This window comes from Triturus cristatus, chromosome 3_1 (genome assembly GCF_964204655.1).
Source record: "Triturus cristatus chromosome 3_1, aTriCri1.1, whole genome shotgun sequence".
In the NCBI taxonomy this organism is placed as follows: Eukaryota; Metazoa; Chordata; class Amphibia; order Caudata; family Salamandridae; genus Triturus; species Triturus cristatus.
In genome coordinates, this window is record NC_140583.1 from 1,177,093,542 (window position 1) to 1,177,115,178 (window position 21,637).

General features: G+C 43.1%; 1 protein-coding gene across 4 annotated transcripts in view; it reads left to right on the plus strand.

The window, feature by feature from the left end:
* Positions 1 to 21,637, plus strand: part of DDX25 (DEAD-box helicase 25) — a 3,162,033-nt gene that overhangs the window by 1,390,690 nt on the left and 1,749,706 nt on the right. For all 4 annotated transcript variants that reach the window (XM_085646106.1, XM_085646107.1, XM_085646108.1 and 1 more), the window contains exon 7: positions 11,336 to 11,450. In XM_085646106.1, the coding sequence (XP_085502232.1) occupies positions 11,336 to 11,450 (115 nt within the window). The remainder of the gene's footprint in view (positions 1 to 11,335; positions 11,451 to 21,637) is intronic.

Below are 21,637 nucleotides of genomic sequence, written 5' to 3' on the forward strand. Positions count from 1 at the left end.
GGTGCCATGGGCTTAAATATGTTTTGGTTGTTGTCTGCTTGTTCTCTCGCTGGGTGGAGGCCTATCCAACGAGAAGGAATGACAGCCTAACTGTTGCAAAGTCGCTTTTAGGAGAATTAATACCTAGATTTGGATTTCCAGTCACTTTAGAAACCGATAGAGGAACCCATTTCAAAAATGAGATAATTTGGATGATTTGTGCAGCATTGCAAATTGAACAGAAGCTGCATTGTGCCCATCGACCCGAAGCATCTTGAGTGGTTTAGTAGGTCAATGGCACAATAAAATCTAGGTTAGGAAAGGTGTGTGCATCCACAACACAGAGATGGCCTGACGCTTCTTGTATTGATGAGTCTTAGAAGCATTCATGACAAAAAGACGGGATTGAGCCCACATGAAATCCTGATGGGAAGAGCAATGAGAGAAGCCATTGTACCAGCAAACAAATATATCTGATGATCTAGTGCTTGATTATTGCAAAGGATTGGCTGATCTGGTGTGTTCTGTGTCTCACCTGGTTGTAACACATGCCACTACAACACAATCAAGCGCATGACCTGAGTCTTGGAGACTGGGTTCTCGTCAAGAAACACGTGAGAAAATCGTGTTTAGAACCCAGGTGGAACGGAACTTTTCAGGTGATTTTGGTGACAACAACAGCAGTGAAGTGTGGTGGTTTGCCAAATTGGATTCATGCGAGCCATACCAGACGAGTCCCAAGTCTACTTGAAAGCAACTGGTAAACTGAAGACAAAGACCAGAGGCTGAAGTATGTGAAGCTGAGGTATCTAGAGTGACAGATTCTGAAGAACAAACGGATGATGAACAGCCAAGCAAAAGTCAAGTAGAGTGGGCACCGGCTACTGGGTCTCGTGAGTCTGCTGTTGAACCAGTAGAAAGAGATTATTGTTGAATCAGCAGAAACAGAAGTTACTGAAAGCCAAGGTACAAATACGAAAAAGGCCAACTAAAACAACATGTGAAACAGAAGATGAAAGTGAAGTAGTTCAAACGAAAAGACCAAGAAAGGGTGACAATTGGCCCGGTGGAGTGAAAAGACTGAAATACACTCTTGTGAGAAGAAAGTCGAAGAGAAGACCAGAGCACATTAATGAGGTCACAAGTCAAACAGAACAAAAGGAGTCAGGAGTACAAAAAACAAAGAGTTAAAATTCCAAGCAGGAAATACACAGCACTGGAATGGACGTACGTTATCTTGGAAGAAATTGAAAGCTCAGATTAAAGTGAAGAAAAAGACAGTACTGATCCAGAGCAATTTGATGAAAGCAAATTGAAACCACCTTACAAGAAACTGTAAAAACTTAAGGTGCAACCTTGCCAGATGAAATGAATTAATGGACTCAGAAGACCAAAAGAAAGGGGTAAAGAAGAAAGACTAGAAGTGTAGGATTACACTATATTTTTCTGACATTTATGAGTAAGTTTAGAGTTTCTATAGATTTAGATTTTTCCATATATTTTTTTATATAGAATAAACAGAATATAAAAATGGCTAAAGCAAAAGTGACTGAACATCTAAAATCTAGTCTAAAACTTAGAGGTATTAAAGCTTGCTTATGTAGTGTTTTTTTACTAATGTTTATGTAGATATTATTACCTGTAATTGTACCTATTCTAATGATAACTGATAATGGAAACAATACTAATGATGTAATAAAGTGGAAGAATGAGTGATGTTACTAAAGAAACCCCTAATACTAACCTAGAACAAATAGATGAAGTATTCTCCATCATGACAGATCAATTATTGATTTCTCGTTAAGTGTTTTTACTAAGTTGTTATACGAATACGTCCGTACAATGAAGGTGAGTGATTGTTATGTGTGCATGCAAATACCTTTGTCTGTCTCAGAGGGAGTGACCTATCATCGCCTACCTTTAACATATGGTGTGTCTTGCAGTGTTTTAACAAGCCTGTTTTACGTGACGGGGAAGCTGGAGTATCATTAATCCAATATAGCATTAGTATTTTCCGAAATACCCATTATAAAGGAACTAAACAAAGTTTTAAGTAGTAAAAATGCACCATATATGGGAGCATTTTTCCATATTACTAAGACACTAGATATAGAATATGCTTACAAAAACAATCCATGTAGTTTGCAGGTTGAAGAGAAAGTGTTCATAAACATGGTAGAAAATAGAAGAGACAGTTTCCAAAGAAAAGCTGCTGAACAGAAGTCACAGGTACCACCATGGACATTTAGATAGGGGAAATTATGAGACAAGCGAGACATATGCTGCAATGTCCCTGGATTGGTATCAGAAGGGAAAAATCTGTTTGCTTAGAATGAAAACTAACTATAACCATTATTTCATTGGTACCAGTGAATGTGAACATACTTTCCAAATTACTGGAGGTCAGGGATTAAAGAGTGGAACTGATCCTGTTTTTCCAGGAGTCTATTATGTGTGTGGTAAGAAAGCCTATTACAGGTTGCCTGCACATTGGTATGGTAGTTATTTTGCAATTGTTTCCCCGAAGGTCTTCCATGTACAGACAACAATATAAATGAGATAAAACAAGGACTAACACGTAAAAAGAGAGCTAGTTTTTCAGAAATAGTAGGTGATATTTTTGGTGCACTGATACCCTCAGTTGGAGTCGTTCTAAATTCACACAAAATTTGAAAATTGACCACAATGGTTGATAGTTTATCGACCGACACTGCTGGAGGGTTCTTGATGTTCAACACAGAAATGGTTGCAATCAGATCAATGGTTTTGCAAAATCGACTTGCCCTTGATATCTTATTGGCAAAAGAGGGTGGAGTCTGTGGCATGTTGAAAATTCAACACTGCTGCACTTATAAATCTGACAAAAGTAAAGGTATTGAGGGATATATATAAAGAATATTACGAAATTACATGAGGATTTGACCCAACTGGAGGTTGATGGTGTCTGGGAGAAACTTGGGAAGAGTTTCTCTTCTGTATGTAATGGTTTTCTATCTTTGGAAGCGGCTTATTAGGAAAAATAATAATGCCAATCATTTCAGTGGTTGGAATAGCCTTAGTAATAATAATAACATATAAGTGTTGTAAGTGTAGAAGAAGAGAAATGACAGAATCTAATAACTAACGAAGAGCAAGAAAGCGAAAAAGATGAAATAGAATTAGTAGCGATGAAAGGAGATTACTATGACAAAATGAAGGATTTAGATGAGCAGTTAATGAAAAGAGAAAATAGTACTGATCTTTAGATGAATGAAGATGGCACTTGGTGGTGTGAGTATTTTTTGATGGCTCCAGAAAGCCATCAGAGGGGGGATTGATGAAGCAGGATTTTCCAAAAAGAAACCTGCTCGGATTAACACCCCTGTAATACATACTAACAGTGTGCAGTGGAAAAATTAACAAACAAATCATATGAACATGGGGAAACCGCTTTGCGCATGTGTGCACTAATATGCAGTAATGCATGAAAGAACTAGACCGCATTTACATTTGTGTTTCGAAAGAAACAAAATTAGTGCATGTCTGAGCTATATTTCCCATCTTGCATTTTGTTTAATAATAATGAATAATGCCACTTTTGCTTTTGCGCTAAGCTTATGCTAGGAAATATATTAACAGATGATAAAGCAAAGGTGGGAGGTAAACAGGGAAAAGGTGTATTTCTTTATAATTAATGAATGTATATGTTTCATTTGCCATAGTGAGCCGAAAAGGCCTGAAGTTTTTCTTAAGTTGGCCGGATAGATGAGTGGCTGGAAAAATAAGACAGAATGACCTGACAGAACAGACAGAAAACCTGAGTGCTGCAAAAGAGGCACAAAGTCCAAGGTTATGTAACTCAAAGAAAATTGTTTGCCTGCCAAAAGATGAGACTGACCGTGGGACCAAAGAATTATGTATTGTAACAAATGCTAAATCAAATAAATTAGTCAAGTACTATGTAATGAGAAAGGAGGTAGAACAATGAACATATGAATTTGTGAATGGAGTCAGGGTGGTGTGATGCACCACCTCCCAAAACTGATCAATAGAAAGTCAGATCCTGTGAATTGTTTCAACTAAAGTGGGTTGGACATGTAGGGTTTAGGGTATAACTGGGGTGCCTTTGGGGGTGTGTTTTTTGGGGGGGTTAGCTTGGCACTGGTCGAGTGCAGAGGAGAGAGGGGTGATTTTGTCGCTGTTCATCGATTTGCAGAGAGGCCTGGCTGTTCCTATCCCTGCCCTGTCCTGATTCTTGGGAACTTCGCTCCCTGATTCTATTTCAGGGGACCCCACCATCTCCTCGGCCGGGGGGTGGTATTTCACAGATCCTTTGGATTTATATTATTTCTGACTCGTACTTTTCATAATTATTTGCAAATGTATTTTTGTCTCTGACACTTTTGTCTCTCCATCTATCCACTCCGTCATTTGTATATTGTTTCGCATTATTATATTGCTGAAACTTTTGTGTCTCCATCTATCCACTCCGTCATATGTATATTGTTTCGCATTATTATATTGCTCAAACTTCTGTCTCCATCTATCCACTCCTTCATGTGCATATCGTATCATTGACAATGAGAATGACACTGTTTGCATTTTATTGATTGTTCTCTTTCCTTTGTGGGATTCTTTGTTTGCATTGTAACCTATATGCGATGAGCATTGACTATTCACAAAAAACTTGAGATAAACTTTATTAATCTTACTGAGAGGCTGTTCTTATTTAGGTAGATAGATAGTACTATTATTATATATATATATATATATATTTAGTTATGTATTTAGAAATCTTAAACAGGAATCAGTGAAGGAAACAATTTTCACTTCACTAAAAACTTGACCTCCAGTGCTACAGGGATATGTGAGTTGGGTGCATGTGTATGGTCCATTGGTTTGAAATAATTAATGAGTATCGATCCCTGATAAAGCTGTAGCTCTGGATCACCTGTCAGCTCACACTCCTGGCTTTCATTCTTAAAGATTCATCTCTGAGAGTATTAAACTTTTCTCAAAGCTGTACATGTATTAACTAGCAATACGTGAGCCGAAGGTACTGCCCATCTATGTCCCCTGTATTTGGAGATTCAGTGTTTCTTCGAATTAGAAGAAATTATCTTTGAGTGCCAACATAGCACACTGTATAATAAAATGAGGAAGGGTGGTGGAATCCCACGTCTCAGGTCTTAATATTTCCTCCACATCTCTGAATGTAGCATGTTGTGGGATGTTTCTGTACGGGGCATCCAGATCAAGTGCAATTAGAGGTCGGTTCCTGTAGTGTTGATGTTCTCACTTAGATTTACAGCATCCTTAGTATTTTATTCATTTTATTTTATTTATTAAAACAGTTTTATATAGCGCTGGCTAGACCCGTAGGTATCAGAGCGCTTTACATAAGGTCCACAATGTCACAACAATGATAAGTTACACGTTACATCAAATATAAGAGACACATTAAAGGGAGAGAAGGAGAGACCAGTGGAGAGGGAAGGGGGAGAGAGGGGGAGTGAGAAGAGAGGGCAGACGGAATAAGACTAAAAGTCAGCCCAAAGACCGAATGGGTAGGTGACGGCAGAGGAGGTAATCCAAACCCAGTCTCCCCTATAGCTCTCAAGGAAGCTCCAACGGGCATCTGTCAGAAAGATGGATAGAAAGGAGTCAAGGGAAATGCAGAATGGCAGAAATACGAAGGGGGGGTGGGCAGGACAGGGAGAAGAGGAGAAACTGTGCCCAAGGTCCGGCTGGGCAGGTGACAGTCAAGGGATGAACCAAGGCCGATCTTCTCATTAGCTGAACAGAGCAGCTCCACCGGGCGTCGGACATAATGCTCGGACTCCGCTGTCAGGATAGAGATCAAGTGTACTCGGGGATTGTCAGACTAGTGAGGGGGGAGCCATGGTCCGAAAGAATTCCAGACATCCTCTTGAGGTCAGGCACAGACATGGGAGGGTTGTGTAAGTAAATGTTCAGCAAGGGGGGGAAAAAGTCACCACTGGCAGCCATGTTGGGGTCAGGCATCCTGGGACCCTTTTCAACACAGGGAAGGAAAGGCCAGTCTCCCATTAGTTCTTAAAAAGGACACAAGCACTCCTTTCAATTAACTGGCGGCATCAGCCCCATTTGATTAAAAATGCCCAGACTTCAATAACGTGGTAGCGCGCCCCTTCTCGCCTGCACCGAGCGAGTTCTCACCTCTGTTGGACTCGGTGTTCCCTCTAGGAGTCCCGCTCGTCCTGCTGCTTGTCATCGCAGTGAGCAGCCCCCCGCTCAAGAGGTGGACCCGGGGAGGGGGAATTACTCGCTGGGAGAAAACAGAAGCTGGCGGCCTCTGTGTGCAGCTCCAATGGCACTGGGCAAGACCTCTCCGCTTGGCAGGCGCCATCTTAGCCTCCTCGTCGGGGGAACATCGAAGCTTACCTCTCCGAGTTGTCGGATCGGGGAGAGGTGACAAGGATCCCGTCACGATCAGCCCTCATTCCGGTCGCACAAACGCCGTTCTAGGCGTGAAAACACCGTAGCGGGATACCCGCTCTGGAAGTCGGGCGAAGGCTCAACTCGGAGCATCAGCTACAAGCAGCCATGATGGGCTGGCTCCTCCTCCCAGTATCCTTAAGAAATGTTGGGTCTGATACAGCGCCAATCAGGGATTGATAATCGATATCAATACACAGGCCCATACACATTCACCCAAACACTATCCGCTGAAATAACTCTGGGATGAGTTTCAAGACTAATGAACACTCAGATCAGTTGTTTATTATACAGGCTCATTTCTAACACTCTAAATACCTAACTGAGCCTGCATATCAACTTCTTTCCTTTGGTCGATGGACCGAAAGTTGAGAAGTTGATGGTAATAATAACTATCTATCTATAATTTCTAAATAACCTCAAACTCAGTATAAAATTAATACATTTTATCACCAAATAATTTTGTAAATATAAGCTCAACATGTACAGAGATCACAAAGCAAACAATGCATTAATCACAGAGAGAAAACATTTATCAATGCAAGCAGTGTCAAACTCATATCAAATGAACAAATGCATCTGAAGGAGTGGATAGATAGAGAGAAAAGTTTCAGAGACTAATACATTTGCAAATTATTATGCAAAGTACGGATCATTTAGCTAATACTAACCTAAGGAATAATGAAAATACCACCCCTTGGCCACAGGGATCGTAGGGAGTTCCCTGAGATAGATTCAGAGAACAAAGATTCAGGAGGCTAGATACAGGACAGGAACAGGAAACAGGTAGGCCTTAGCAAACCGACGGACAGCGACAATCTCCCTCTAAGCTTCTTCCCAACCGTGCCTCTCTCCACCCCCTGGGGCACCTCAATTATACCCTAAAACCTATATGTCCAATCCACAGTAGTTTAAACATTTACGAAAACTCAGTCTCTGATTGGTTGATTCGGGGGTTTTTCTATATCACACCAACATAGTCACGATCATATTTTCTTATCTGTTGGAGATGGCCCTTTTTGCAGGGTTATCCCTAAACTTTTTGCTGCTTGCTCCTATTTTTTTCCTGACCTGCTGCTGTTGGTTTTAGCACTCTGGGCACTTTACCACTGCCGATTAGTGCTATAGTGCATATGCTCTCTGTGTAAAATATGTTATGGCTTGGTAATTCCATGATTGGCCTATTTGATTTATGTGTCAGTCCCTAGTAAAGTGCACTGCGAGGGCCAGGGCCCATAAATCAAATGCTGTTGGTGGGCTGCAGCACTGGATTGTGCCATCCACGCAAACAGCCCGTAAATTGTAACTGTGGCCTGCCATTGCAGAGCCTGTGTGCAGCCTGGGGCCATGTCGACTTGGTAAGTGCACCCACTTGCCAGTCCCTAAACCTTCACTTTTCTACATGTTAGTCACCCCTAAGGTAGGCCCAAGGTACCCCCATGGGCCGGGTGCATTGCATGTGAAAAGTAGGACATGCCCTGGTGTGTGGAGCATGACCTAATAGTGAATTAAAGCCCATTTCGTTTTTCACTATTGCAAGGCTACCTGCCCCCACAGGTCAGAATGGGCAGTTTGATTAGAACATCTTATAATCCTAGCTGACCCGGGGAACATGGTAGAAATTTGAGTTTAGTATGCCTGAACTCAGAATGATAAAAAAACATATTTTAGTGAAGTTGGTTTTAACATTGTGTTTGAAAATACCACTTTTAGAAAGTAGGTATTTACCTACCTAATCATCCAGCCTGCCTCTGCTGGCTTGTGTATTGTCTGTCTGGTTTGACAGGGGTTGGGGAGACAAGGTGAGTCAGCACAGGGCTGAATAGACTTATCTGCATGTAGATGGGTGGGAGGAGTAGTACCTGGGTCTGAACCGGGCTGTGCCGGCCTTCCACAATGCTGACTCCACCTCCTGTGGTGCATCTGAGGACACTGGCCCACACTGACAAAGGAAGAAGGTGGTTACTGGCAGAATGCACCCAGAACTGGTTTGAACTAGGTACAGGACCCTCTGCCTTCAGAGGACAAGGAATTGCAAGTATAAATATTGGGCCCAAACCCCAAGACTTTAGAACTCTTTTGGGATCAAGTAGACGGCCAAGAAGAAGAGCTGGAGAAGCTGTGAGAAGGAACTGCAGTGGCAGTGAAAGCACTGGACTGAACTTTCTGCAATCTACTTTTGTGAGTTTCTCCAAGGGCTTGAGGTAGAGCTTGTTCCCTGTTCAAGAAGTCTCAGGAACAGCAAAGACTTGAAGCTTGACGTCGTCTATGACGCCGCTGCCGACTCTGTGTCCTGAAGGCACCGCAGAGGGAACCGCCACACCGCGACCCTGGTCTCCCCAACGACGCCTGCTGACGCCGCCACCGAGCTGCTGCTCGCACCGCGACCTGTGGGCACCACACTCCACACCGCCTCGCGACGATGTATCTCCACGCCGGACTCGACGCCGCAGCTTGCACCATGGTTTGGTGGTTACATGACGCACCGCCCTCATCCCGCACCGCAGCCTTGGCCTACCAACACTGGTGCCATCGACTCCAGTTCGTCAGCGGACGACAACGCTTCAGCAACGACGCCGCTGCTTGCACCGTGACCTGCCAGCACCGTGACGAGCACCGCCTTCATCTCACACCGCGACCCTGGTATCACCGACGATGCCACCTGATGCCGTCACAGAGCTGCTGCTCGCACCGCGACCGGAGGGCACCGCCCGCCTCACCGCTGCACTTCACACCGCAGCACCCGACGACTGCCGACGCCAGCGCTCCTGACTTCAGCAAAGAGGAGTTCGATCTGCAACGCGTGTGACTTCGACGGCCCTGACGACTCCGGAACCGACGCCTGTGGACACCGTGCTTTCGGAAGCTCAACGAGAGGTCCTCGACGCCATGCATTTATGAAAGGTACTGTTTGCGGGTCTTCCCGACACTGTAGCTGGCTCGCGACACCGCGGTAAGCCAGAACTGTTTGGATTTGTTTGCTCACGACGCCATGATAACCCCGGATGGAGCTATTGACATCAAGGAACTGTTCTTCAAGGGTATTTTGATAATTAAAGATTTTTAAGTACTGTATTGTGGATTTTTATCGTTTTGATCTTGTTTTAAGTTTATAAAAATATTGGATATTTTTCTAAACTGGTGTGGTGTCCGTTTGTAGTGCTTACACTGTATTACTGTTGGTTATGTGCAAATGCTTCACACAGTGCCTCTAAGACAAGCCTGGCTGCTCGTGCCAAGCTACCAAGGTGGGGAGCAGGGGTTATTTTAGGAGTGTAACTCCCTTATCCTGACTAGGAAGAAGGGTCCGTATTTGGACAAAGGTGCAAGCCCTTGCCAACTAGAGACCCCCATTCCTAACATTAACGCTCTTGGTCTTTCATAAATTACGCTATATTGGCCATGTCCGATGACTTCACATTTCTTTCGACAAATAATATGTTCAAAGTTCTACACATTCATTGTTTATTGCGGTCGCTCTCTGCGGAAGAGGTTTGTACATTTCCTCCCGTTCTCATGGCCATCTTTTCGTTACTTGGCAGACAAACAAATGCCTTTCAAAGGTCGCTCAGCCATAGCCTCCGCCGCTTCTCTCTCCGAGCTCGATTTTCGGCTTATTAAATGATTTTCCCTTTTAACCCGTTACAGACATGCAGAAATGTAGGCCCATGCGTTTCTCTACAATGAATTGAACAGAGACATTATTAATTTTACAAAATGTACTTTTCACTGTTTACCACCCACCGTTGCATTAACCCATATTATGTAACTAGCAAAAGCATTAAATTGCAAAAGCAGCATTATTTTATTATATTTAAAAACAGAACGCAAATGGGGCCTAGTCTGTCACGCATTAGTCTCTTCATTAGTGCACGCATGCGCAAAGCATTTCCCCATGTTTTTGTGTTTGTGCATGTTAATTTTCACAACACATTATTAGTAAAAGTTACTGGGGAGTTAATCCAAGCAGGTTTTATCTTCTCAAAACCCTGCTCCATGATGTCCTCTTAACAATCCGTCTTTTATCCCAAAATTTGGGGAGTGGTTCAAGAAGAGATCCAATCCCTGAAACAGTAGGCTTCCCCGGTGGTGGTCTTTTCTCTTTGTGGATTTTAGTATGGGAGTAGAATTACAGTGTTCTGGGTTGTTGGTTAATGAGGAAATCTGCTTCTTCCTTAGTAATCCATCCAGACACCTCAGCTTTATAGTCCATTATCCGAATCTTCTGTTGAAGTCTAGAGGAGGAATCGTGGTTAATGATTTTGTAATACTTACTGTCCCTCAGTAAAATCAAAATTATTGCTTGTAATACTCAGTGGAAGGGATGACAGTCGTTTCATACTTATCTGCTGGCAATGATCCCACTTGAGGGGCCCTTCAGTCATTGCAGCGACAGCCCAATGAGAAAGCATGCCACCCTAGGGTGGGTGAGGGCTTGTGCTCCCTTGTGCTAATACTCCCATTGACCTTATTGGAGCTGGATATTTAATATACTAACTAGGACCCCCAATGGAACGGTATACGTTATTAATACTGTTACATTTGGACCTGAATATCTCAGTCTACCTTAATTAAAAATGAGAACAGATATCCATGAAACAGAAAAGTTGAGTTCGAGAGTATGTCCTATGAGTAGACGGTTCTAGCAGCATTCCAGCAGAGATACTATGGCAGGAAAAATGTTTTAGTTAAATTAAAAGAAAATGTTCTATAGTACTCGTCCACAAGAATGTAGTGACTGTTACTCTCTGACCAACTTGTTTGCAAATTATCACAGTTTTCATAGATAAGCATACTTCATTATTTCTCAGTTTTAATGTCAGTAAGACATTTATATTTTGATTTGTAGGTCTATAATAAACACATTAATACTATTTATTTTCCATTTTGTAACCCAAAGTGCCTCTGCCTGTGCCCCACCTTTGAGTTGGCGTTGCAGACTGGAAGTGTAATCGAACAAATGGGAAAGTTCTGCACAGAAATCAAAGTGGTTTATGCAGTGCGAGGAAACAGACGTAAGTGTAATCTTTGGATTATATGGTTTGTAATCTACAGTTTAGTTAAAGATCAGTAGGCTACAGAGGCTCTTTAATTTCAATGTTGTGAAATTTCTTAACCCCTTCAGCGCTGAAGCTTCACTTCCACAATCTCTCCCATTCACACCAGTGCTGAGCTGCTGTTTTTGATGCTTGAGATGTTCATGCTTGAACCTTAATAACGTTTTTCACAAAAGCTATCCAGGCCAAATGTGCGTTCTCTTCCAACCATATGATGGAGATTCTAAAAGTATCCGGCTTTCCCAGGAGGGAACTGTGACCTTTTTTTTAATGGGATTAGAGTCCTGTGCATAAAAGTGTTTTTTTAATCTAAAAAGGGCATCAACAAATGGTTTGCTGTGCTAGGAGCACCCTCTTCCCAGCTTTCAGTAACTGGCAAAGTGTTTTTTTAAATCATAATTTTAAATACTTTTTACCACAGTTTTTGCAATTTTGTAAGTGGTAGTCAATATTTCCTATTTTTAAGAGTAGCATACTGTTGAGTCAACCAGACTCTGCCAAACGCATGATTGATATAGAATTTGTTTGTTGTCTGAAAGCATGAATTTCCCATAGCCAGCAACCGAGCTAAAGCTTAATATATTTTTCATAGTGTACCGACCATGCATCTATTTACAAGGTAAGATCTTATAAATGAAAAATGGGTGTTGGAAATGGCCCTTTTTGCTGGGTTATCCCCAAACGTTTTGCTTCTTCCTCCAATTTTTTCCTGACCTGCTGTTGTTGGTTTTAAGACTCTGGGCACTTTACCGGTGCTAAAGTGCATATGCTCTCTGTGTAGATTGTGTTATGGATTGGTGTTTCCATGATTGGCATATTCGATTTACTTGTCAGTCACTAGTAAACTGCACTGAGTGTGCCAGAGTGTGCCAGGGCCTGTAAATCAAATGCTACTAATGGGCCAACAGCACTGATTGTGCCACCCACATGAGTAGCCCTGAAAAGGTAACTCAGAGTCTGAGCGCCGTTTGTAACTGCCAGTGCACCCACTTGCCAGGCCCTTCCCTTACCTTTTCTTACATGTAAGTCACCTCTAAGGTAGGCCCAATGTACCCTTTTGGGAAGGGTGAAGTGTATGTGAAAGGTAGGACATGCCCTGATGTGTGTTCCATGTCCTGATAGTGAAATACTTCCTATTTCGTTTTTCACTATCAAAAGGCTATCTGGCCCATAGGAAAGCATGTGAGTTAATTTATAACATCTTATAAATATAACTTCCCATTGGGACCATATAGAAAAATAAAGTTTAGTATGCTTGAACTCAGAATCTAAAGATGCATTCATTTTAGTACAGGAGATTTTTACATTCTGTGTTTGAAAATACCACCTTTTGAAAGTAGGTATTTTCTTGCTTAGCCATCCTGTGTGCCTCTGCTAGGATATGCATTGACTTTCTGGCTTTGGAGTGACAGTGGTTGGGGAGGTACATTCTCTTGGACAGCCACTGGAGGGGGTGATGTGTGTCCTGCCTTTCCCGAATGAGTCAGGCTGGGCTGAATAGACCTGGGCTGTATTCAGAGTAGTGGGCGGAGTTTTCACTAGCACCTGAATAGGCCTGGTCTGCATTTAGAGTGGTGGGAGGAGAATTCCCTTGCACCTGAATAAGCCCTGTCTGCCTCTGACAATACTGTCTCCACCTCCTGTCAGGAAGCTGCACCAGAGAGGACAGAACTGGTTCTGGCTGGGCACAGACCCTCTCTGCCTGAGAGGACAAAGGTTTTTGGGCTATAAAAAGTTAGTCCCAAACCCCTAAACTTTAAAACTCGCTGGAATCAAGGAAGCTGCCAAGTAGAAAAGCTGGAAGAGCTGCCAAGAGGAGTACAGCCCCTTTTCTGTGTTGTTGCTTTGTTGCGTTTGCCTGCAGTTGCTGCTTCTGCCTTGGGCTGTGAAAGGACTGGACTGAACTTTCTTTATTTGTGCTGAGTATCTCCAAGGGCCTGAAATCAAGCTGGCCTCCTGTTCTGAAGTCGCAGGGACTGCAAAGACTTCACCAACATCTAGGTACCACTTCTGGAACCGCTGTTTCAGTTGCCACAGAGAAGGGAACCGCAACTGACTCCGTTGCAAGCTCTGTGTTCTGACGGCACCGCAGACCGCACCGTCCATATCTCGCACCGCAACCCTAGTCTGACCGACGACGAACGCCGCCACCATTGAGCCGCTGCTTGCTCCGTGATCTGTGGGCACCGCAGTCCGCACCACCTTGCTTCACTTCGCCATCCTGGTCTCACCAATGCTGTCGCTGCTGCTGACTCGACACCCTTGACGGCATCGTGGTTGGGGACACCGCTTGTAAAGTTTCATGACGCACCGCCTTGTCCCTCTCGTCCCATCTTGGCCAACCGATGCCAGCTCCTGCAAACTGGCTCTGTTGCCTGCATCGCAACCTGCCAGCACCACATCGAGCACCGTCTCGCCCTGCACCGTAAGCCTTCCTCTCACCGACGCCGTCTGAACGATCATCACCGAGCCACTACACCGCTTACATTTTGCAACGCAACCGGGACGGTTGCCATGACCATCTCACACCTCCATGCAAGCCGCAACGAGAAAGGTACTGTGACCGAGTCTGTTTATGCTTTTGCTGGCCTGTATCGACTCGGTCGGCTTAAACTGTCAGACTGTGTTGTTTTCAGCATCGCAGCAGACCCGGATGGAGCTACTGACTCGTACGAACTATTTTTTGAGGTATTTCTGCAGTTTAGAAGACACCTTGCAAAGTATCTATTTTTCAAGTATTGTATTGTGGATTCTTTATCGTTTTTGGTCTTGCTTTGAGTATATAAAAAATTGGCTATTTTTCTAAACTGGTGTGGTGGCTTTTTGTAGTGCTTTCACTGTGTTAATGTTGGTTATGTGCAAATGCTTTACACACTGCTTCTAAGATAAGCCTGACTGCTCGTGCCAAGCTACCAAGGGGGGGAAGCAGGGGTTATTTCAGGAGTGTAACTCCCTTATCCTGACTAGAAGACAGGGTCCCTACTTGGACAAAGGTGCAAACCCTTGCCAACTAGAGACCCCAATTTCAAACAATGGGTATAAAGGTTGCTGTGCATTTTTTAAAATGTGCCCACTAATCTGAGTTTAGAAATAGTGGGTTGTTGTATGACTCTGTATTTAGGGCTACCCAAAAACCCCTAATCTGATTTAAAGGGTATTGCAGAATGTATTTGTTCTTCACCATTGTCTTAAATTTGGAATCCAAAAACAGGATGAAACCACAATTGTTCCACTATTCTGTATTTCCACACTACTTCCAATTTAAATTGTACCCCACTTGTGTGAGTGAGCTAATCTCTTTTGAAAGGAAAGGCATCAAGATTTTTTCTTCGAATTTCAGTCTCCTTGTTGATGTGATGGCTGCAGTACTTGGACATATGGTACGCCTACACATAGGGAAAACTACTAAATCCATACATTTCTGAAAACTAGACTCACAGGGGAGTCTAGGGTGGTGTAATTTGACTGGATCCCATGACTTTTTTTGTAACCAGAATGCCTGTATAAACTTAAACTTTTGCTAAAAGCTCACCCTTTCCTTACATTTCTTCAGGGAAATCTCAGGAATCTGCAGGGATCCACAGATTGTCCTGTAATAGTAGCATCCTTCAATTGTATCTGTCTTAGAATATATATGTAATCATCATTTTAATTTAGTAAAACATACCAAACCGTTACCAATTGCATAAGTGCTGTCTTGCATGCACAGATTTACAATATCACACAATGTTATCAACTTAAAATTCTAACTTTAATAGCATTTGTGTAGCCACATCAATAGAATACAGTAATTATTTTACCATACCATATAGTTAAACTCATAGTACCGTATTTGGCCCTATTTGTATTAATCCATACTTTTTTGGAGTTACTGACCAGTCACCTTCACCAGTTTCAGATGTAAAGTAAGCACTCTGTTGAACTCAGATGTTCTTTGGTTGCGACTTCTGGTGTTGAAGAGTAGCATATGATTCTGCTCTATTGTTGCATGCAGTCATGTATTTGATACAGGCTTATTCCTGACAGGACCCATGTACCAAGTGACAACAACTCTACACTTGACCGTTGCAGAAATGTACTTATGGATTTGGGATGGAGCAATATGCCCCAGCAAGGCTAGCTGAAGCTTCTTTTCCAAGCAAAAAGGAACTATGGTTGATTGTTTGTCAAACACCAGACCCTAGATAACTCTGGCATGTGCCACACTGGGTGTATAAAATTGACATGCAGCGCCCTCCACTTATGACAGTCACGACTTCTTTATGTAGTTTGTAAGGCCTGTTGTACAGGTTGATACAGGTATTCAAAATGCAGTAACTTGTGTCTGTAATACACTTATGCTAGTGCTGTTTGAGTGCAACACAAATAGCCTGTATTATCAAGCAGTAACCCTGTTTGTTTTACATTTCTCCCTGACTTTTACTGTTACATCTCTCTGGGATTCACTTAGAATACCCAGAGCCACTGGAATTATGCAATTTTGTGACTGTGGTGTTTTCGGCATGGTTATGGATTTGCTGCTTTTTGCCACGTAGTACATCTGGTGTATAATCTTCAGATTATAACAAAAAGAATTGTTTCTATCTCAAACTGCTCAAACATTACGGCAATACTTTTTGCTATGCAGTGGAAGACCCTTCGCAAAGGTTGACCGGTTATCTTTCTGTTGCTTATTCCTTCATTTGGGTGTCAGACTGGTACTAATGAGGTGAAACCTTTGCCCAGATAGTATTAGCAAATAAATAATAACAAAATAATGAGGTAATATTATAACAGAATGTGGACACATTATGCCACCAAGTCTGCTTTCCCTTGCCGCACAAATTAGTAAACCCCACTACATAAATTGGTCCTCCCCTGCCACATAATTCCATTGGCCCTTATTGTAGGATACAACCTAGCCTCCAATTAATTTTTATTTGTCTTCAGATCACCGAAGCTACTGAAATATCAGGCTGGAATACAATGGAAAACCGGCCTCTAGCCTGGTTCATGTATTTAGCCCCATCACAAAAGACCAGGCTAAAAGACCTGGATTGCTTTTGTATTTAGGTGTAATCATGAGACTAATAGAATTTCTGGAGCCAACATACCATTCCACCTCAAATACCCAGCCCAGACAATATCAGCCCTTCAGGGAGAACTCTCTAGGTCTAACCTACAAGTCTGAATGGTAAGCCACCAGCCATGCCTCAGGGAAGGGAGGTTTTGGATTTAGCCAATTTTACGGATCTCCATTCTAGCAAGAAGCAATAAGTAAAACAGACACTGCTGAGATCTGTCCAGGAGGTTGTATGTTACAGTATTGATATCAAGCAAGACCAGAGGGGAGCTTACCTTGATTGTGATCACCCAAATTCGGCAATTAGATTACTCGCGGTCTCCCAGTAACTAATAATTGAAGGGCAAGTAAAAAAAAAAACTGTTTATAATTCACTTCCGGGAAGCCACATCTGCATCCTGGAATTCGTTTTTTTGTGTGAATCTTGCAGTACTTTGAGGGGTCCAAAATATTCTGTTGAGGGTGAAAAAATGGCTAGTTTTTAGATGTGCAGGCTTAGCTGTAAAGTACAGTAATTTATTTTTGATAAAAAGATTTTATTGATTTTAAACCAGAAAACGTGTCAAGAATTGAACAATTGACACACCTGCATCACGGTACTGAGAAAAAAGCAGTGACTGCACAGATCAACAGCACTCAAGTGGTACAGTAGAGTGAGAGAGTCTCAACCAGGATACTATGCCATTTATAATTTTAAACAACTTGACCCAACCACCTCCCCCAAACCCGTTCATGCTTGCAAGGGGAGTCTCTGGCCTCATAAACCACCCGCTCATGTTGTGTGTATCAGTCAACTCCTCGTCATCCTGACAGGGTAGGAGGGGTAGGGGACATCCATCTAGCAGCAATGTCATGTTTGGGAACCAGTAGAGCCATGCCCAAAAACGATCGCTCAGCTCTTGTGCTGCCAGAGCTTTCATACACAACAAGCAGTACCATCTGGGGGGGGGGGGGGGGAAGGTAACCTCCCAGCCAAGAACATCCATTAGGTCTCGGAGCACTGTGATCATTAATTCGCCACCCCAGAGCAGGACCATACCATGTGATAAACTGCTGGATCCATCCCATATTTTGGGCAGGCAGGGCTACAGCGGAGGCCCGCTCTATGCATTCGTGTCTGGGAGGGATAGAATAAAGATAGTAGGTTTGGACCAGCCGTAGTCTACTTGAGATGGTAAGCTCTCGAGTGACCATCATGGCGTCTCGCCATTCGTCATCTTCAGTGGGACCCAACCAACCCTCCCATCAGACCAGGTGATCTATCAACCGGGTGAATTTATTATCAAGGTGTGGTAGATCTGGGAGATTCTGCCATGACCAAGACTTCCATAATGGGTTTGACCTCAAGGGACCGAACTTTGGAAAAGTGTCAGAACCCGAGACATGAGTGTTGAGTGCCTGTCAAAGGTATTTGTAGAATTGGATGTTGCCAAGGTTTGAAGGTGGTTTGAAGATCTTGGAAGGAATATATGTGTGTGCTGAACCAATCACCCCCTCCCTATTTCGGTAATACCAGTAAGGTCCTAGGTCTTAAAGCCTTCAAGCGATGTCACCACCTTCAGCCAAGTGCCATGCCAAAGAATTATCTGCAATGAGTTTGACATCCCATTGCACATGCCTAAGCGCTGCTTGCCAGGCCAAGAACACCATTTTTGTAACTTGAGGCATGGAGATGTGGATTGGAGAGCCATAGAGCAGGGCCAGCAGTCGAGTAAACTTAACAGGGATAGCGCCAGGCAATAAGCAGGATCGGACCATCCCCCACTAAAACAGTTGTGAATTACAAGTGGAAGAGAGGCCAGATAGTAAAAATAGAGATTAGTCATTCCCGGGCCGCTGTCGTAGGTTCCTCATTGAGTGTGCATAAGGGAAAGACGGGGTCGAGACCCATGCAACAGAAATGTTGTGGCCATCCTGTCCAGGCTTCATAACCACATCTGCGCCAGATGGCGCAGCAAATTCTGAAAGATGTACAGGCACTATGAGAGAATTGTCATTTTGTATAGAGCTATATGCCCCATAACATTTAAGGGGAGGGATTGCAACCTAATAAGATCAGACTTAGCCGTTCAGACTAAGGGTTGGGGATTAAGGGTCCAGGTAAATTCCGGATGTAAAGAGGCCCAGAGCCCAGTTTTTAAAACTGAATCTACGTATAGGTATGTTCGTCTTCCAGTCAAAGCAGTCTCTCAATGAGGCTAGGGGCACCAATACAGATTAAGACCGGAGGCCTCCTCAAAACATCACACTAGATGAAGACAGCGAGGGCCACTCATACAACGGTTGGCAAGATATAAAAGGATATTGGCATACAAAGCTATGCGGTCTTACTGGTCAGAACTTCACTGATATCCTCGAAACTGGGCATCTATACAGAATAGTTAAACCAGTGGCTCAATAAAGAGCGCAAAGAGGAGTGGGGATAGAGGACAACACTGTTGGGTCCCACACCCTATGGGAAAAGTAAAAAAGGACATTTGTTGTTTCGGACTCGGGCAGTAGGATTTGAATAAAGAGCCCAAACCATGCCAAAAAATCGAGGTTCAATTCCGGCCTGGTTCAACACTAGCTGAAGGTAGTGCCAGTCCATCGTATTGAAGGCCTTTTTAAAGTCGATAAAGAGTAAATAATGCAAACGATGACCGTGAGCCAGGGTTGCAGAAAGCCGCCGAAGACAGTGCCTTGTGCCACGAGTTAGCATTAAGCCACATTGATCCGGGTGAATCAACGTAACGAGGACGTGCTTGAGCCGCACGGTCAGCAAAGTGGCAAGGATTTTAACTTCTCTATTGAGGAATGATATCAGGCGATAGTCCAAACAGGAGGTGGAAGGAGGTTGTGTCTTATGGATCACTACTTGTCACGATCCAGCGAAACAGACTGAAAGATGATTCTGCGAATGTACGTTTGCACTCTAAAAGACAGTGTCCTTGGAAATACCCACTCTGGAGAAGATTGACTCCCACTTGGAAGACATCGCTTAGATCCATTCTGCTTGGATTGCGATTCCCTTCCACTTCCAGTTAAATTCTGTAGATCATTTCCTGGAAGAGTACTCGGTCTAGTTGTTATAGGCGCGAGACTCTTCACAGGTCTCAATGCGCATGCGCGAGGTTCGCGCGGCGCACTTCAACTGTAGAATTTCAAGATAACGGTTGCCTTATCTTTCGAGGCTCGTTCCTTCAGAGAAAATCTTTTGAGAGAGTTATCTTCGTGGGTTCCAGGTTCCTTTTTTCAAAGGAAAGTATTCACAGAACAGTTTGTGTTGCACGGGAAATATTTTCTCACGTGCTTTCTGGTATTTATTATTTTTTCAGTTAAAATTCAGTCAGCAAGTCGACCGAATTGACAAGAGAATCCTTGTAGTGAATTCAGAAGGAGATACTACGTCACCAGCAATATTTCGGAGAAGCGTCTCTGTGAAGAGAGACCTTCTCCTCAGTCAAGTAAGAGTGTTGTTTTTATCATCTAAAAGCTTATGCAAGCAAGGAGAAGAAATAATCTGCTGAAGTACAAATTAGAACTTATTGACTCAGAGTAGCTCTCAAAGAGGGAGTTTTGAACTGTGAAGTGACTTCAGACTAATATCAAAGGCAAGCAGCGAAGCAATTTCTTCTACAATAATTTTATCCAGAATAAAGACATTGAGATTTCAGCTTTTTCACCTGTGGGGCTCACAAGTTCACGGAGTAATACCACTAGTGGGCTTAAAAGACCAACAGCCTCAGAAAGCTGATCAAGTAATCAATAGACAAACAAGCATAGAGAGTGGCTTAGTTCTCCGACACAAAAGGTAAAAGTAGTTCCAGTGAAGAAAGCTTAAAACTACCTATAGAGTTAGGGAAGACTTAATTTGTGTGTTATGTTTTTTAGGAGTCTTCATAAGAACAGAAGATACCATTAGCAGTTCCAGTGTCCGGAGGCAGTCTCTCTTTTGTTTGTCATCCACTTCCCCTTTCCCCCTTGGCTAAGTCCAGAGGCAGTTGTTTATTCCATCTGTCACTGGCTTGGATGAGAGGGAGTTGAGGACCTGTCATCTGCTCCTGGGGAAGTCGTTCCATTGATCTGACAGATTGAAGTGCCCAAAAAAAACCTCATTTTTGAGGGTTTAGATTTCCCCCCGAGCAGTATGGCGGAAGGGATAGATTTAAAGACCCTAACTTCTATTTTAGAAGGCATGCAGAAGCAACTTAATTGTGCCCTAGAAGATAATAAATCATTGAGAGAGGAAGTTAGAAGGTCGAGTCAGGAATCAATTCAGACTAGGCAAAGATTAGACGAGTTAGTTGCATCAGGTTCAGGATCTAAGGGATCTCAAGGATTATCAGGCAATCTATCTCCTTCAGATATTTCAACTCAAGTTATTCATGCAGTTTCACCAATTATTCCACTGGCGCCCCCAGAAAGATTTGGTGGAGATCCACAAAGAGCACAAATATTCTTAACTCAGTGTTCCCTGCATTTTTTGTGTCGGCCAGTCATCTTTGCAGAGGATCAATCAAAGGTGGCTTTCATACTGTCGTATTTGAATGGTGATGCTGCAGCTTGGTCCATGTCGTTAGTCTCACAGAATGATCCAATGTTATACAACTTTAACGATTTCAAGATAGAATTCTTACGAATATTTGATCGACGCTCAGCCTCCCAAGCCACAGACAACGAGTTATTGGAGCTCAAGCAGGGGAATCGAGATTTAGTTGCCTACTTGGCCCAATTTAATAAATTAGTGGTGGAATCCAAGTGGCCTGAAGACAAAAGAGCTGCAATTTTTTATAGAGGGTTAAAGGATGACCTAAAAGATGCTTTGGCTCAGATTCCTAGGAGGCCCACCGAAATATCTGAATTAATCGATTTGGTGTTGCAGATAGACCATTGTTTGAGTGAGCGTCGAAATGAAAAAAGAAGAGATGTTCGCCCGCTTCCACCACGTTTTGATCGAATGAAGACGGAAGGTCACAAGTCAGTAGAAAACTCCCAGACCGAGGAACCTATGCAGATAGGGTCTATACGAGGACCCTTATCCAAAGAAGAAAAGGAAAGGCGAAGATCTAGTCACCTGTGTTTGTATTGTGGCCTCTCTGGT